At 37.1% G+C, this 19516-nt stretch overlaps 1 protein-coding gene across 1 annotated transcript in view; it reads right to left on the bottom strand.

Annotated features, from left to right (window-relative positions):
- Positions 1 to 365: 365 nt before the first annotated feature.
- LOC124555125 (cysteine-rich with EGF-like domain protein 2) overlaps positions 366 to 19516 on the bottom strand; it is an 83820-nt gene continuing 64669 nt past the window's right edge. The window contains exons 6-8 of the mRNA XM_047128929.1: positions 15852 to 15989; positions 13783 to 13878; positions 366 to 1096 (exon numbers count right to left, since the gene is read on the bottom strand). Of these exons, the coding sequence (XP_046984885.1) occupies positions 891 to 1096; positions 13783 to 13878; positions 15852 to 15989 (440 nt within the window). The 3' untranslated portion in view covers positions 366 to 890. The remainder of the gene's footprint in view (positions 1097 to 13782; positions 13879 to 15851; positions 15990 to 19516) is intronic.

Genomic DNA, 19516 nt, shown 5'->3' on the forward strand with positions numbered 1-19516 from the left:
AGAGCCACATACTGCCACAACAATTTCACAGCGAGTACTGAAGTAATAGCAACTAAATTAGTTATGAATGTTTTGAATCTGGATTACACTGATATTTCAGTTGCAGTAAGACATATTTACCACTTTCTTTCTGTTCTGCCATAGAAAATCAGCTTGTAAAGTACAAAGGCAGATGTAGAAAAATGTGCAATCCATGGGACCATTCTTCCATGCAAATTCATATTACTTAAGAATCAACATAAAAATCTTCCAACAACTTTAACAGTATAACTGCAATATACAGAAAAAGAAACATAGGTACTTTAGTTAATGTTAAAATATTTAACATTTTTTTTCCAGTTTTAAATAGAAGGTTACACTGCAACTATCACAGAAAAGAGTTTATTACAGCACTCATTTTAATGGTCACATAATAATATAATTATTAAAATACAAGTGTCTTTGCCAGTGGTCCGTAAACATAATAAATTAAGAAAATAAACAAACTAACAAACAACATATATAACATTAATATTTGCACAAAAATTTCTTACATGTCTAACTATTTAAAAAAATATCCCTGTGCAAAACACACAAACTTGCATTGGGAACCCATCTCACACACACACACACACACACACACACACACACACACACACACACAAAGCCATTGAATACTTGTGCTGAAGGAACTATAATGAAATAACTTAAACATGACTGAATCATTGTGTGAATGCCCTTATGTGCCCTGGGAAGATATACATAGTATTTTCCACTTTGTCATGTCCAGGAAGATGAAAAGTATATCACCAAGAATGTGACTATTAGAAATATTCACCCAAAAGTGTTGATAAAACTGAACAATAAAGCCGCCAACATAACCTCCACTGACTGATATACCAGTCTTATCATCACACTTTGTTGAGTATTGGACTAGATGCTGGAGCTGAACGTAGGGTGTACTCTGACACTGAAATATATAATGCTACAGACAAGCCTATAGCTCCAGCAACCAAAGTATTCTTCTGAAGTACAATGCAGGTTGCAACACACAGACCGAAGTATGTCAGGTAGCGAGTCAGTTTAGCGTGGAAGTTTTGCCGTGCCTCCATTTCATCTGGAAGAAAACAGAAACAAATTCTCTTAGAAAAAATCTGTTACTTGCACTTTGATGAGGAGTTCAATAATAGCGAAATCTATTAAGCAATTAACTGAATTCATCTCTGCTCACCATGCCCATTTCAAGATTAGCATACCGTTCATTAGTTATGGTAATTATAAGCTCAATGTACAAAAAATTACGTTATCCTGGTGCACACGCACACATGAATCGTTAACCCTTTACAAACAATGCTGTGAGTTAGTCATGTGCACAACCACACATGCACTGCCTCTTCATGAGCATAAGACAGTAAGAACCTGGGAGACATTTACGTTTCAAGTGTAACAGTGGTAAAAGGGGACCAATCTTGTCTGGCTGTGCCCATGGCCATGGCCATACTGTGGGTGACGTTGCTGGATTTATTGATGATTCACAGCAGACTGTTCAATGAGTCTACAGGCAATGGCGTAACACACACGGCCACAGAACACTATGTCAGAATTGTAGTCCAAAAAAGGGCACGGCAGAGAGGGTTCGGAGACGTGTTTCATGGGTTGTTAACCAAAATCTTTTCCACACCCTACAGGAATTGCTTCAGGCAGTGAATGAAGATCCATCTCAACCTGTTGGTGAAAAAACATTGCAATGGAATTGGCATGTAATGAACAATAGGAGTCCATCACCTCACAAGAGGCCACGGCTTGCACAGGCACATAAAGACAACAGTTAAGTTCATCTGGCTGGAAAAATGCGAGACATTTTCTGAACACTACTACACCACGAATGGTCTGCAAAATTAGTTGCAAAACCTGTGGCCATGTTGGAAAAGCAGGTAAAATACCAACATCCACATACATGGAATTTGGTTGAATTGCATGATCAGATCTCACCGAGTGGCTTAACCTGGGTACAGCATACCTGCACAGCCTTGTGGACTCACCTCCTAACTGGATCCAGGTGGTTATCAAGTACAAGGGTGAAATTACATGGTATTACATGACGTCTAATGACTTCTGTAGGGGTGCCTAATTTTTTGTCTGGTGAGCTTATCTGACATGTAACATAAAATGGTGGCAGCATGGCACCTTATTAATAAAAAATTAGACTTTCTCTGATTAACTGTGTTATATCTAACTGCAAGCAAAGTACATACAGTGAAATTTTGTAGGAAATACAGTATTTTCAACTATAGTAATATGTGCAGTACATGTAAGGGAAAGAAGTATAGTGTGCTGTTCAGTTTCCGACACAAGCATGATTTGGCATGTGATGGTTTACTTTGTCAGCAGCTCAGCTATACTGATCTAACAAACAGCTGAATTAACTGTTAGTTTTTGTACGTGTATCTTGCTAGCACTACATTCCAAAATGTAGTACTCTGAAGTAATGTCTCAACGAACAACAAAAAACTGATCTATGTTTACACACAATAAAGAAATTTCAATATGATGAGTTTGAAATTGCTTGATGTCACATCACTATTATCCGCTACTTAACGGCTTTGTTATGCTTAATTTGGTAATTTGTGTCAATTTTGTACATTTCAAAATTAATTCTCTGTTGTCATACAAATAAGTAAATTACAGGATGCCAAGCCTGTCTGGGAACATTTTACAGATTCAAAATTTTGTTTCAAAATCTTTCTGCCACGTCTTTCTAACACTCTCACAGGATAACGTCACTGTGGTCTTTGTGCTTGGCAGAACACGCAATCATTTCCTGTACTTTGCTGACAAAACCAGCTACATGTGTCTATAGCCAAACAATAGGAGACATGTGAAAAGGGGTTATATGTTGTTGCTGGCCATGTCTTGGAGAGCAAAGGACAGGGAAGTCAGTCTCTCTCTCTCTCTCTCTCTCTCTCTCTCTCTCTCTCTCTCTCTCTCTCTGGTTTGAGCTTTCAGACCAAGCAGACAGCTTCTCTATCTAACTCAGTATTTTTCACACATAGCCGGCCACCAGCACATTTGAATGTGAAGCTCCACCTCTCCTTCTTCCTGTTCCTTTATTCAATTCTGATCCAGACTGGCAGGCACAATCACACAAGTGCGGCTCATGATTTCCATATTGGGGAAGGCTGTGAGAGTTTTCAATCTGAACTAACCTAGAACTCGGGCTACACTACAGATGCATTTCAGAGAGATCATTAATATAGTGTATGTTAGCTTCACTGTATGCTTAATGTTTTCGGTAGTTTCATTTCTAAACTTCAGATGTTTAACGTTTTTGTAGGCTCAAACTGTGGCATTCATGAGTTTGCATGACAAAACATTGATGTTTCCAAGACATCATGGATCTTGTGCTTCTTGTGCTGCGAATGGCTGACATGATCAACTCTAGCAATTGCCCTGGTAATTTACCCACTGTGTTTGTCATACTTATGCATGTGAATTACAAAAATATGCATTTTAAGTGATAACGCACAACGATAATTCTGCTGCATTGTACATTTCTCTATTAAAATTGCTTGTATACTCTTGCCTGGATTTATGCTGCTTTGTCTCTGATTCATGTTTGCATCAGATATGGGTGCACTAAGTTCCTTCACTTTCAACTTAACCACATGTTCCAAAATTTTACCTGATAAATTGCACACTGAATTCACATTGTGTTGTTTCCAAACTCATGGTATGCTCTCATTATTCGCAAGACAATAAAACTCACTAACCTCACGCACAACACACACACAAAAAGGAACTTGCTAATAACACACGTTACCTGCAGTCACCAAGCAAGGAACCTAAGTAATGGGACATATTTCATGTGCGATATATATTTTGCACACTTTTTCCTCTAATCATTCATGAAACACTCGCTAGATGGTGATACAATACCATAATCTACTGTGCTTTGGTGAGACATCTGTAAACTTATTCCAATGGTGGATAGAATAGGAATGGCAAAAACAAAACAAAACAGCACAAACCACTATCAAAAGAATAACACTAAATGTTGGTATAACGTGCATCAGAGCATAGAGATACACAGAGACAGGGATTTGACAGTGAAGTTTCAGCAACTCTGTTCATTGCCTTTTGATGTAAGCAACGGAATGTGAAAATCGTGTGTAGGTTGGTAGGACACCCTTAGAATGAAACACCAGAGCCTTCACGACATCCATAACAAGAGTTTCAAAAATAAATAAAACAGATTTCAAATTAATCTCTCCAATTTATTGCTTTCACAGTAACAAAGCTATGATTTAATAATAATAATAATAATAATAATAACACGATCACAATGCCACAAATATAGAATACATCACATACATTCAGCAACAGAAAGATTCACATTAAGCAGAAAGGAAGGAGGAAGGGGATTTATCGACATAAAAAACCTACATTATGGACAGGTAGACAATTTAAGAAAATTCTTTATAGAACAAGCAGAAACTAGCAAAATGCACAAAGTAATCACTCATATAAATACATCGGCTACACCACTGCAATTTCATAACCACTTCTACAACCCTTTAGATCACATAACATCAACAGATACGAAGAAAGTAAATTGGAAAAAGAAAACACTACATGGCAAGCACCCGTATCATCTAACACAGCCACACATCGATCAAGACGCATCCAAAACATGACTAAGAAAAGGCAATATATACAGTAAGACAGAAGGATTCATGATTGCAATACAGGATCAAACAATAAACACCAGATATTACAGCAAGCATATTATTAAAGATCCCAATACCACAACAGATAAATGCAGACTTTGCAAACAACAAATAGAAACAGCAGATCACATGACAGGCGGATGTACAATACTAGCAAATACAGAATACCCCAGAAGACATGACAATGTAGCAAAAATAATACATCAACAACTTGCCATACAACATAAACTAATAAAACAACACGTTCCCACATACAAGTATGCACCACAAAATGTACTGGAGAATGATGAATACAAATTATACTGGAACAGAACCATTATAACAGATAAAACAACACCACATAACAAACCTGACATCATACTCACCAATAAAAAGAAGAAATCAACACAACTAATCGAAATATCCATACCCAATACAACAAATATACAGAAGATAACAGGAGAAAAAATTGAAAAATACATCCAACTGGCTGAGGAAGTCAAGGACATGTGGCATCAGGATAAAGTTGACATTCTACCAATTATACTATCAACTACAGGAGTCATATCACACAATACCCACCAGTACATCAACGCAATACAGCTACATCCAAACTTATATATACAACTACAGAAATCTGTAATTATTGATACATGTTCAATTACCCGAAAGTTCCTAAATGCAATGTAACATATACCGTACAGTTAAAAGGAAGTCACACTTGATCAAGGACCACGTCACTTTCCATTTTTAACCAGACCTAAGGTCTGAGAAAGGAAAGAAGATAATAATAATAATAAAAAGTGTTAGAAACAGCAGTACAGCTGTTGCATGCAGGGTGAGTGAGGTGCCTTGAATGTGTTAATGTGCAGTATTGGGTTTGTATATCAGTGTAGTAATGGTCTCACTACTTTTCTGCATTCTTCTGTAAGTGTCATTTGCAACTAACTGTGGCAACTGGTTCTGAGGTTTGCAGAGTGATAGGACAACGTTGAACCGAATAGAAGGGGTGACCAAGAACATTTTCTGACTGGTTTTTGCTGTGTTATTTGTTCTATAAACAACAAGTTGTCTATCACTGTTATTCTATGAGGAGTGTTTTTTAAGTAAGGAACATTATGTTGTAGACACTAGTAGTTCGCACGCATACCATAACGGGCGCGTGTATTGTGTACCGGCATGCCTCGGGGACAACTTTGCTCAGCTCAAGCTCTGTAGCTAACCTGTACGGTTCTGTTCTGTGCTTTCAAAATGTTTAAGACTATCAACTCACCCACCGCATGTGAGGTTCGCTAAGTGATATGGTTTTTGTCAGCAAGAGACCTGTCTGCTGCAGAAATTCATCGACAGATTTGTGAAGTGTACGGTGATACTGTTACGACTGACAGCAAAGTGCATACGTGGATACGAGAATTCAAAGGTCGCCATGACAACATCCAAGATGAGGACCGCTCCGGTCGCCCTTCTTTGATTACAGACGATTTGGTGGCTTCAGTTGAAGTGAGGATTCGTGAGAACAGGTGCTTCACAACAACAGGTCTCTCAAACGAATTTCCTGATGTGTCGAGATCAGTGCTTTACAACATTGTTTCTGAACACCTAAAGTTTAGGAAACTGTGCTCCCACTGGGCCCCAAAGCTCCTAACAGAGGACCACAAGAACCAAAGATTTGAATGTGCAATGAAGTTCTTGACTCATTATCACGAAGAAGGTGACAGCTTCTCGAGTTAGATTGTAACTGGAGACAAAACATGGGTTTTACATATCACACCTGAATCGAAGCAACAAAGCACAGAATGGACACACACACACACACACACACACACACACACACACACACACACACACACACTTACTTGCCTGTAAAGGTGAAGGCCAAACAGACTCTGTCCAAGCGCAAAATCATGGCTTCGGTGTTTTGGGATAGGAATGGTGTTTTGTTGGTCAACTTCATGCAATGAGGAACCACTATCGATGCAGAAGCATACCGCCAAACCCTGAGAAAGCTAGACAGAGCGATTCAAAACAGAAGACACGGCATGCTGCCAAAGGGAATTTTTCTACTCCATGACAATGCAAGACCTCATACTACAGGTCAGACCCATGATTTATTGGACAGTTTTGGCTGGGAAGTTTTAGACCACCCACCCTACAGTCCTGATCTTGCGCCAAGCGATTACCATCTGTTCCTCCACCTCAAACAACACCTCAGTGGCAACCGTTACAATGATGTGAAAATGGCAGTGAACTCTTGGTTATCGGAGCAGGCAGCAAGTTTTTATGAAGAGGGTATTTTAAAATTGGTTGAAGGTATGATACATGTTTGAACAAACTTAGCAACTATGTCAAAAAATAGAGTGAAGCATGTACTTTCTAAAAATAAATTTACTTTTTTGAAATAACCTTTCGTTGTGTACTTATGTTCAAACGGACCTCATTTAACACCTCGTACATCTACATAATACTCCGCAAGCCATCGTATGGTGCGTGGCGGAGAATAAACCATACCACTACTAGCCATTCCCTTTTCTGTTCCACTCGCAAACAGGGCAAGGTAGAAACTACTGTCTATACGTCTCTGTACAAGTCCTAATCTCTCAAATCTTATCTTCATGTTCCTTATGCGATATGTACATTGGCAGCAATATAATCATCCTGCAGTCAGCGTCAAATGCGGGTTCTCTAAATTTTTTCAGTAGTGCTCCTAGAAAAGAATGCCGTCTTCCCTCTAGTGATTCCCACTTAAGTTCCCAAAGTATCTCCATAATACTTGCATGTTGTTCAAACCTACTGGTAACAAATCTAACTTGGTGTGGATTCCCAACACTTGAGCAGTACTCAAGAATAAGATGCACCAGCATCTTATAAGTGGTCTCCTTTGCAGATGAACCACACTTTCCCGAAATTCCCCCAATAAACCAAGTCCACCATTTGTCTTTCCTATTACAGTCCTTACATGCTCATTCCTTTTCATACTGCTCTGCAACATTACATCTAGATATTTAATCAATGTGACTGTGTCAAGCAGGACACTGCTAATACTGCATCTGAACCTTATAGGATTTGTTTTTCCTATTCATTTGCATTAACTTACATTTTTCTACATTTAGAGCTAGCTGCCATTCATCACACCACCTAGAAATTTTGTCCAAATCATCTCGTATCCTCCTAAAGTGACTCAACAATGACACTTTCCCATACTCCATAGCATCGTCAGCAAACAGCCTCAGACTGCTGCCAGATCATTTGTGTATATAGAAAATATACAGTGGTCGTATCACACTTCCTCGAGGCATTCCTGATAATACCCTAGTCTCTGACAAACATTTGCCATCAGGGACAACGTAGTGAGTTCTGTTACTTAAGAAATCTTTGAATCCTCACATACCTGGGAACCTATTCTGTATGTTTGTACCTTTGGTAACAGTCAGCAATGTGGCATCATGTCACATGCTTTACAGAAATCTAAGAATATGGAATCTGCATGTTGCCCTTCATCCTTGGTCCAGAGGATCTCATGTGAGGAAAGGGTAAGCTGAGTTTCTCACGATTGATACTTTCTAAAACTGTGCCAATTTGTGAACAGAAGCTTCCCCCCACCCCTCCAAGAAATTTATTATATTTGAAATGTGAATATGTTCAAGGATTCTGATAATGGTCTGTAATTTTGTAGGTCCGTTCCTGTACCCTTCTTATGTACATGTTGTTATACAGATATACGTAAACCGTCCCATACCACCACTGGCCTGAACTGGACACTACTGGCAAAATTAATGCATTACTTCACATACTCCATGTAAGATCCTCACCCTAATTTTTCAGGTTTGGTGAACCTATACATTATGTTTGTTAGTTGCAATTTACTAATGTCAACTTTGGACCACAGTTAAGGCACTCTGTTTTTACCTGAAGATCAATGAAAATGTAGGAGCAATGCTTTTCTCTATATATAGTACTGAAAAATGCATACTAACCGTTCCAAATCTGTGATCTCTCCACAATCATTCTACGTTTACAGTAACTGTGACAATAATGGTAGTCCTGCCTTTTGCACAAGAACATGCTCTTCCTTCGACATGGTAATTAAACGAAGAAAATGGCTGCCTAATCTATACTGAGTTTCAAGAGATCAACCTTACTAATCAGTGTAATGGAAACAGATTCTCATGGAACAACTCGATGGCCAGAAATGGAGAGAGACAGTGGGATCCCAAATGATAATGTTTTCTTTACCGAAGCTTAAAGCAAGAAAATAAACCATTTACACAGTAACAAATGCTCTCTCTGTTTAGTATGCACAGTTAGTTAGGATGAACAACATAGTGCCTTACAGTATAGCTACTTCTCAGTAGAAATCTGAATAGTTAATGACTCCAGGACACATGTTTTTAACAATTGTTTACAAAAGATAACCTGGGATGAAATTTATAATGAACCAAATGCAGACATATAATTTAATCTATTTAATGATAAATTCATATCAGCATTTGAAAAAAGCTTTCCACAAAAGATAATTACAAATGAAAAACACCCATGTAATAAATAAATAAATAAACCTGAATCACTAGAGGGATTAAAGTATCTCATGAAAGGAAAAGGGAAGTATCTCGTGAAAGTAAAAGGGAAGTATCTCGTGAAAGGAAAAGGGAAATGTCTCTGTTGCCAAGAACAAATAGAGGTCCTGCAGCAGTTGCACACAACACACCTTCTCAAAATTACTAAGAAAGGTTATTACAAATTGAGGAAAATGTACATAATTTCAGAAATCAGTAATTCCAAGAACAGACTTTAGTCTAAGAGGAATGTAGTGAAATGAGAGACAGACAAGCAGCCACAAATCAGATCGTCATCACTATTGAACCGAATGAAAGGGCTATAAATGGTGAGTAACAGGTAACAAATCTATTTAATAAGCATTTCTTAAGTAAGTAGAAAGTATCGGGACAAACAGTTCAAGTGAAAAATTACAGCAGTGTGTTAAAAAAGTACCTAGCAAATTCCAGCATATAAATGTATCACAAACTTCTTCTGAAATTAAGAAAATTTAGTCTCTCAAAAATAAAAGCTCATCTAGTTTTGATGGTGTTTCCAACAGAGTACAAAATATTTGTTGCCATACAATGAACCCTGACTTATCTGAAAAATGTAGTACATCACTAACTTGACATATTTTTCCAGAGGGGCTGAAATTGTAAAAACCCTATTCCAGAACAGTGACAAAAGAAATGTCAATAACTGCCGACCTGTTTCATTGCTGACATTCTCCAAATTTTTGAGAAGTTCATGTGTTCCAAAACAGTATCTCATCTGAGCAACAATAACATCCTCAGCAAATCATAATTTGGATTTCAAAAGAGCTGCCCTGCTGAGAATGCATGTTCACTTACCAAATTTTACAAGCACTAAATAATAAAATAGTACCAGCTGGTATTTTTTGCAATCTATCTAAGACACTCTACTAGATTTATTTATTTATTTTATCCATCTTTCAGCATTAACATGCAATCGATGTTGTCAGAAGAATTACAGCTATTTGTACATTATGTTTTACATAACAAATTATTACATGGTAAAATATAGCAGTGTTGTACCCTATTAGCTTATAGCTGCCTCTACACCCATATCTATACATAGAAGCAAGCCTTAATTTATCAATAAATTAGATCATCTTTACAACTATTCTGAAATTCTTGTACACTATAGAAAGTATTTTCCTTGATCCACACTTTGGTTTTAGTATTGAAAATATCCAGTGAAACAAATTGAGCCTGTACAAGTAAAGTGTTGAATAATTTTATGCCTATGTATTCATAGCTGGATTGTGTATTCTTAAGCCTGGTTGTGGGTGTATCAATCATATTTGTTTGTCGAGTATTGTGTTGATGAACAGATTTACTTATAGTGTAGGTGGTTTAAGTTTTCTTTTATGTTTAATAGGCAACAATATATGTAAAGAAATGGGACTGTGAGAATTTTAAAGCCTTTAAAATAAGGTCTACATGAGGCCTTTTGTCAGTGGAGATGTCTAATTGCTTTTTTCTGCCAAGTGAAAATTTTTTTTGGCTCCTGGGGAGTTACCCCATAAAAGAATGCCATATTGTAGAGGGCAGTGAAAGAAGGCGTAGTATCTATGAAGTAATAAATCTTGTGTAACACGTGTGTAGTTTGGCTAGTAGGCAGATAACTCGTGATAACTTTCGACATACGTAATCTGTATGTGAGTCCCACATTAATTTCGAGCCAATGTGTATTCCTAGTAGTTTAACAGATGACAACTCAGTGTTACTGTTTGATAGACTGAAGATTATCTTGACAGTCTTTTCATGGCTCATAGTTAACTCATTAACTTTAAACCAGATATTAGATATTTTGAGACATTCTTCACTTTCCTCCTCCAATTTGTTTATATCCTTTCTGGAATTAGCTAATGTTGTGTCATCAGCATAGAGGATAGATTTACAGGGTAAGTTACTCGGAAAGTCATTTACAAATAATATAAATAGTAGAGGGTCAAGCACTGAGCCCTGAGGAACACCTTGTTTTATACTTAGAGTCTGTGACTTTTGGCCATTATGCTTTACAATTTGTTTTCTATTGCTGAGGTATGATTCAAATAGTGAGAGTTCCAAGTGTTTCATTCCATAGCAACAAAGTTTATCTAATAATAATTTGTGGTTAACCGAGTCAAAAGCCTTACTCAAATCAATTTGAATGGCTTAAACAGATAATTCTGACTCGAATGAGCTAGTACAAAAGAGATATGGTTTTCAACTGCTTTGACTGTTGATAAGTTTGACCCAAATCCATACTGAGAATCATTTAATATGTTATTGTCCGATAGGTGTCTGCATATTTGCTGCAGTATGCAATATTCTATTATTTTTGAGAGAATAGGCACAAGTGAAATTGGTCTGTGAATCACAGTGTTCTCCTAAGATAAATTGAAGTTTTATGGGATTGGCTGTATCACCAACCAATGGATAATGTTATATCTAACAAAAGAATGCAAAAAGTTGTACTTAGTAATTCAACAACTATAGTCTGGGGATGTTATTCTCACTGAGGAGAAATCACACATGGGGTTCCCTAAGGCTCAATCTTAGATCAACTATGGGTCCTCACACATGTAAATGATCTTCCATCTAATAAAACAAGCAGAATTAGTTCTTTTCGCAGATGACACTAGTACTATAATCAGTCCAAGTGTACGTGCAGAAACAGGAGAAATGGTAAGCAGTGTTCTTAAGAGTATCATTGACTTGTTTTCTGTGAATGGTCTTATGCTGAGTTGTAAAAAAGACACAACATATTCAGTTCTGCACATCTAGGGGTACTAGTTCAGTGATGTGAGTAACATGTTGTGAGGAAATAATAAATAGGGTGGAAACTTCAAAATTCTTAGGTGTCCATAATCATGAGAATTAAAATTGGAAAAAGCACACTTTGGAACTTCGAAAATGACTTAGCTCTACCACATTTGCACTTATAGTCATTGCAAATCTTGGGGAGAGACAAAACAGTAAGTTGACTATTTAGCTTATTTTCATTCACTAATGTCGGATGGAATAATGTTTTGGGGTATCTGTTCTTTAAGGAAGAAAGTCTTCATGCGCAAAAATGTGCTGTAAGAATAATATGTGGTTCTCATCCACAATAATCTTGTAGACATCTGTTTAAGGATTTCGGAATTCTCATTACTGCTTCACAGTATATTTATTACCTCATAAACTTTGTTGTAAATAATCTACTGCAGTTCATAAGGAACAATGATGTACATAATTCCAATATCAGAAGGAAAAAAGACAGTCATTATACCACATTGGGTTGACTTTAGCACAAAAATGGGTGTGCAAGGCTGCCACTAAAATTTTTGATCACTTACCCAGGGATATAAAAAGTGTCAGACAGCAAACTGAAATCTGACAAAAAATATATATATATATATATATTTAAAAGTTCTCTCATTAACACCTCCTTTTATTCCATAGAAGAATTTACATTACTATAATATGTAAAAGATGGTGGACAGGGAGTGCTAATACTTTTTTTTCCTTCTTCTTTCTTTTCTTTTAACTTGTGGATGTTCAGCGTGTAGCCATACTTACAAATTAATTTGGGATGTAAATGTAAAATGATTTGTTCCACATCACTACAATTTATCATGCAAAATGATCCTGGAACATCAAACTAACTATCTAAATAACTAACTAAGCAAGCACAGAGTGCTTACATCTGTAATTCGTCCATCCTCTGTGCAACTGTCACACAGCTAGGTGGGCGATGGGAGCAATTTTTCACTGATGGAGAAGCTATCTGGAATTTATTCAGCCAGTTTAACAGTTAAGTACAGACTAATTTTACAGTATGTGGAAAGTGTGTTTCTGAACATTATGAGAAGATGCTGAGATGGAAGGAAGAAGACATGGTATGTGATGGATAGGTTCCCATGGCCAACATTCAATGAATGGAAAAGACAAAAAATAATAAGAGACATTCAAGCGAGCAAGAGGAGTTGAAATACCAAAATCACAGCTTGCAGAATGACATAAGCTTTCCTACGCCCAGTATACCTCAACTGATCAGAGTTCTCAAACCTCGCTCTCCCATTAACACACACCTCCTTCATTCTCTCCCGCCACCACCACCACCACATCATCATCATCATCATCATCATCATCATCAATTAGCTTGCCTATCTTCTGCCAAGAGAAGGAATGTCTTGCTCTGCAGCACTGAAACCGCTGAGTTGAAAATGTGTGAACCTCTTAGCGCAATATTCACTTCTCTGTGCCAACTATTTTTCTATTTGAGTCTGTCTATATCTGAAACTTTGTTTATTGACTTTTTGCACTTGTGTAACTATAATGGGGTTGGGTTGTGTTGGGGGAGGAGACCAAACTGCGAGGTCATCGGTCTCATCGGATTAGGGAAGGAAGTCGGCCGTGCCCTTTTCAAAGGAACCATCCCGGCATTTGCCTGAAGAGATTTAGGGAAATCACTGTAACTATAATACTGTGATCATTACAGAGGACAAAAATTCAAATACAACAGCTACCAAATTTAGAATTCAACAATATTGACAATTTTCATTGCTTACCTACACAGATGTTGTCTTCCTTTTTGTAACCTTTGGCACATTTAATACACAGATCAGGGCCATCACCATAGCACCCATCACACGCTCTGTCACATTCTGTAAAATAATACAGAGGCGAATGACATACACCTTTGAAATTTTTACATGTGATTTACCTCAACCCTTAGATCTGATCTACCATAAACTGTTGGCAATGAGATTATACTGTTATGGTGTTTGTATGGCTTCCTAAAACCTGGGTTGAGTCCTGTTTCACTGGCAAACAGAGGGTAGAAAAAAGTCATAAAAAGATTACTTTTCAGAATGTAAGAATATTAAACAGTATACTGAGGCAGTCAGCAACACTTTTTGTATGTGATGCCAGTCTTTTTATTACAGGAAATGGTAACAATTTATAGGGAAAAAATTGGACAACAGCAGAAGCAAAAAGATCACATAGTGGTAATTTTTTGGTTGCATATGACTACATAGTACAGTTAATGCACTTTAGAGATTTAAGGCAGATAGTAATAAATAATATAATTTTGGAATCAGTGGGTTGTAAAACTGACACATAGCTAATACAAAATTTCTTGGAGTATTGTCAGCTGACCATAATACACTGCAGTAAAAACATTGTCCTAAACATTGCCATATTCACTGAACATTCACGCATCAAATCATTACTCCCGCCTTTCTAAGACATGACCAAGCCATTAATGAAATATAAAGAAGGAAGACTGGGGCCCGACATTCTGTTGATGAGAAGGCCATTAGAGATGGACCACAAGTTCTGTCGGCACTAAGATGTGAAAGTAAGTTGGTTATGTTCTTTTCAAAGTAACCATCCTTGCATTCATCTTCACTGATTTAGAGAAACCACAATAAATCTTATCTAGTTGTCGTCCTGAATTTATGCCCAATGCACTACTGTCTTGTAGCTGCTGTCCATCATAATTAAGTTTTTTGGTGTGTACAATCAGAAAATACTGTTGACTAGCTATTAAATATCATGTGAACAAGTAAGATACACTTCTTACTTGTTGGAAGTGGAAATGCATATAACTTCATTAAGTACTGACTTTGTCATTTTATTGACTCTTGGTGAAGAAATTGAACTGAATTCTGTGAAAATTGTTACTTTCTAAACCCTCACTTTCTTACTACTTGTTACTTGTTAATTATTACCAACCAGCATTTCTCAATGTGTCGATCTGCAAATAAAATTTTAATTTATGTTCCATATTTTAATGCCTTTTGTCTTATGGGATACTGTTCCTGTGTTCTGTAAAAGTTAGCAATAAGAATAGCATGTACAATAGCTACCATTCTTGGAAATGCCTGTGGAAAAACATTTGGCTTATTACACACACTCACTCACTTATCAAGTTTATTTTTTAAAATGTTTGGGGACAGCAATAATAATTTTAGATCAATAGCAACATTCACAAACATTATACACAAATAAAAAATTATACTGTTGTAAACTTTGCTACCAAGTTTAGGGGTGAAAATAGATTTCCCCGTTTGGAGTAACACTCTTCGACAAGCTGCCTGCAGAGAAAACAAGAAATGGGGACCTCATTACAAACTAAAAATAGAATTAATAGTGGGTACTGTAAGCCATTCCACCTCTAAGAAATCAGATTACATAAAGCTGAGCGTCCGCAGTCAACTTAAGTAACATAAATAGCCATGATACTTTTCAATTTATCTCCATTCTCATAGTCTGTAAATAAATTATCCTTTTACAATTATCAAACTAAATCTTAAGTAGATGAAGAATTGAACACTTATTTAATATGACTGTAAAATCTTCTGTTTTCAAAGTATTAGCCCTTCTGTTAGTTGTATACAATGTTGATTTGAAGCTCAAACAGTATATATAGTCTGCAAATTATTGGTTAATTGTTAGGCAGCAGTCAGAAACAATTTCTGTAGACTATATTAGGTCAATTAATGAATACATTGGCTTATTCCACATCCCTGAAAGTTCTCCTGCATGGTAGAATCTACAGAATACCATACACTGATTAATTATAAGCTCAATGTTTGAATGCTCAGTATCACATGAACAGAAGTGTCCTTACCTAAACAGGAAAAGGATCCCTCATTGTTGACACAAAACTGGTTTTTACGGCATGCTCTGTCTAAGGACAAACACTCATCTACATCAATGCAGCCCATTTTCTCATCCTTCAGCCACCCTTCTCTACATGAAGAACATCCTAAAAAACAAAGACAGTGAAATTTCTTATTTAAAGCCTTTTCATTTTGTGATTTGCATTGTATTAGTACTGGCATAATTCAGAGTAAAGTGGAAAATTCTATTCACAAAGAAGCAAATGTATGTTTGTCAGTTGTTCTGAGAACTGCACCAACCCATTTGTTTCTTAGTGATATCTATATAAAGATTATTCTAATTTGGGCACTCTTAATTGAAGCAATACAAATGTCAGGTCACATATTTGAAGGTCTGTAGTCCACTTACCAGTCTGTACTGTGATTGTTCATCTCTGGCAATGCTTTGTGTTAGTAGAAAAAATTTGTTCTATCATTGATTGAATTCCATGATGTCTACAAATAGCCCTAAAAATGGTGAAGCAGGCTAGTTCACCATTGGATGGGGTGTGGGGTGTGTGTGTGTGTGGGGGGGGGGGGGGGGGGGGATAATGCCAAATGCCATCTACATTCAGCGTGCCCAGCAAATGCTTGTGGTCCAAAACCAATCTTCGAGTTGATAACACCTGAACTTTTTTCTACATTTTAGATATGATCAGCATATCTGTGTACAGACCTCCAGAACTGGAGCCAATTTAGAAAACTTAAAATCTATGAAAATAAGCCTACAAAAAAAAGAAAGAAGGTCACACTGATCCAAACAGCATGTAACACACCCATAAGCACTGAGCCTTAAACCAAATAAATTACAGCATACACTTTCAGCACAGTTAAAATATCCCCTGAACAGCACCGAATCTTATCTATATTGCAAATCACTAGCACACGGTAACTTTGCATGGCTGCCCAAGGTCTATAACCAATGTTATGTTACATATCAGTCACATGCAGGTCAAAAAGTAATGTTTGACAAGACAACATGTATTGTACACCACATCCTGCTGGTCATAGCTCTTAACCGATTGTAACCAGTTAGGAATGAGAAAGGGTGCTGCATGCACCTCTGTTCAGTCAACACTATTTTCTACTAAGTAGTACTCAATCAAAAACAGGTGCACTGAGATCTTACAACAATTCCTGCTTACTTCCAAGATGAGCTTTAGCACCAAGTAAGGAAAAAATCTGTTTGGACCCCTTTAATCAGAACCCTCCTTTGGCTGCAGTTCTGAAGGGAATTCATTATAGATATGTCTTTACTTCTACCACAGCAAAATGTGAGGCAATGAAACAGAGAACTGCTGCTGCCTTTGTAGAATGGTCTTCACTAACCTACAGGGCCATTGCCTTTTTGAGCTCAATAGGATAAGCCTAATGTCCCATATTGTACACAGTGAACTCGATAGGGACTGCCCTTTGCGACCTACATGGACACAGTGTAACACTAGTGTACACCCCAAAATTACTTGTCTCCCACTTCACATCATCTGTGGATATCTGACTTTACTAGAAGCTTTGACATGACATTTGATTAGTATTTTGTCCAGTGAGTTTATTACTGTATTGCTACTGAACTCAGTAAGTTCCAAGCCAACTGAAATTATAAGTCATTAATGAAATGTTTTATGTAAATGATAATATAAAATACACGGTTGCTTCATCAGGAATGCGTTACTTACAACTGTTGCTATCATCAGCAACAGCGTAGATAATTTTGCAACAGTTGTTAGATTTTATATACTGAATCCATTGTAAATTACTGAACCCAGCATTACTCTCTCCTATCTCAATTAACCAATATTCACAAAGGCCCATGTCTACTGGTCTTCTCTGATTTCATCCAGATTTATGATATATGCAGGGCGTGACCAGAAACGAAGGTGGTGGAAGTGGCAGCTCCAGATAGCAAAGCTTCTAGAAAAAATAGCATTTTTGGCATGGGTCAGCAAATCATGCACCATTTATCTTGGTGTAATTTCCAGGCAGTAGAATGGTTATCTGAAGGTCATGGCATTGAGTTCTTATCCAGAAGCAGCTGCTTTTTATATTAAATTTTTACATAACTTCCACTGCAAATAACCGGAAATAATGTTAATTACATTTATTGATATTATAATAAAGGCATGAAATGGAAAGGCAAACGAAAATTTGGGATTGCAAATAAATTTACTAGAGAGAATTGTACCTACAGTGCCCGTGCAGACAATCCAAGAAGGGATTATAATTAATGCATACAGGACTTTGTATTCCATTAGTTTCACTTTGACTTTGAGCTGCCCTCAGCAGCTGCACATGAATAATAGGTTCCCAGTGTAGGTAATGTTGGCCCATAGGCCGTTGGCGGCAATGCTAGCTACACCTACAGAGTTCATTCACTTGCTAGCCATCAACCTACTGAATTTTTTGAGAATGTTTTGAGAGTATTGTTTCTCTATAGAAACTTTAAGACAACCATTTAGTTGTAAAAATGCAGCATTTATAATGTGTGAAAGATGCGAATAAAATGGCTGCTTCTCCTGTTTTTATGATGAATATCATCCCAGGAGATGCTAATCATCAACTGTAAAATAATAAATGTATCTAATTTTATATACAAAGTTCTTCTGTACACCTTACAATCCCTTTCTGGAAATTTACTGGCAATCCAAAATTTTCCTTTGCCTTTCCTTTTTAATACCTCTCTTGAGCAATTAATAAATACAATTTGTTGACCACTATTTCGGTGTATTTGTAGGGACTTGACCCCACAAACCATAGATTGTCAGTCTGTACCCTATCTTCTGTGTGGAAACTATTTTAATAAAAATGGCTCATGTCTCGCCTGACATGCAAAAATGCAATTTTATTCAAAAGACTTGGCCATCTGGAGTTTCTGCTCCTGTCACTTTTAATTTCTGGCCAAGTCCTGCATACACCATACATATGGATGAAATTGGTGATGACAAGTAAGCATGATCCCCCTATCAAATGTATTTTATATTATGAATATAATAGAGGGAAACATTCCACATCGGAAAAATATATCTAAAAACAAAGATGATGTGACTTACCAAACGAAAGCGCTGGCATGTTGATAGACACACAAACAAACACACACACACACACACACACACGCACAAAATTCAAGCTTTCGCAACCAACGGTTGCTTCATCAGGAAAGAGGGAAGGAGAGGGAAAGACGAAAGGATGTGGGTTTTAAGGGAGGGGGTAAGGAGTCATTCCAATCCCGGGAGCGGAAAGACTTACCTTAGGGGGAAAAAAAGGACAGGTTTTTACAACTAAATGGTTGTCTTAAAGTTTCTATAGAGAAACAATACTCTCAAAACATTCTCAAAACACACACACACATATCCATCCGCACATACACAGACACAAGCAGACATTTGTAAAGGCCTTTAGAAATGTCTGTTTGTGTCTGTGTATGTGCGGATGGATGTGTGTGTGTGTTTGTGTGTGTGTGTGTGTGTGTGTGTGTGTGTGTGTGAGAGTGTGTGAGTGTGCGCGCGAGTGTTTGCCTTTCCTTTTCATGCCTTTATTATAATATCAATAAATGTAATTAACATTATTTCCGGTTATTTGCAGTGGAAGTTACGTAAAAATTTAATATAAAAAGCAGCTGCTTCTGGATAAGAACTCA

Source organism: Schistocerca americana, chromosome X (assembly GCF_021461395.2).
Source record: "Schistocerca americana isolate TAMUIC-IGC-003095 chromosome X, iqSchAmer2.1, whole genome shotgun sequence".
Lineage (NCBI taxonomy): Eukaryota > Metazoa > Arthropoda > Insecta > Orthoptera > Acrididae > Schistocerca > Schistocerca americana.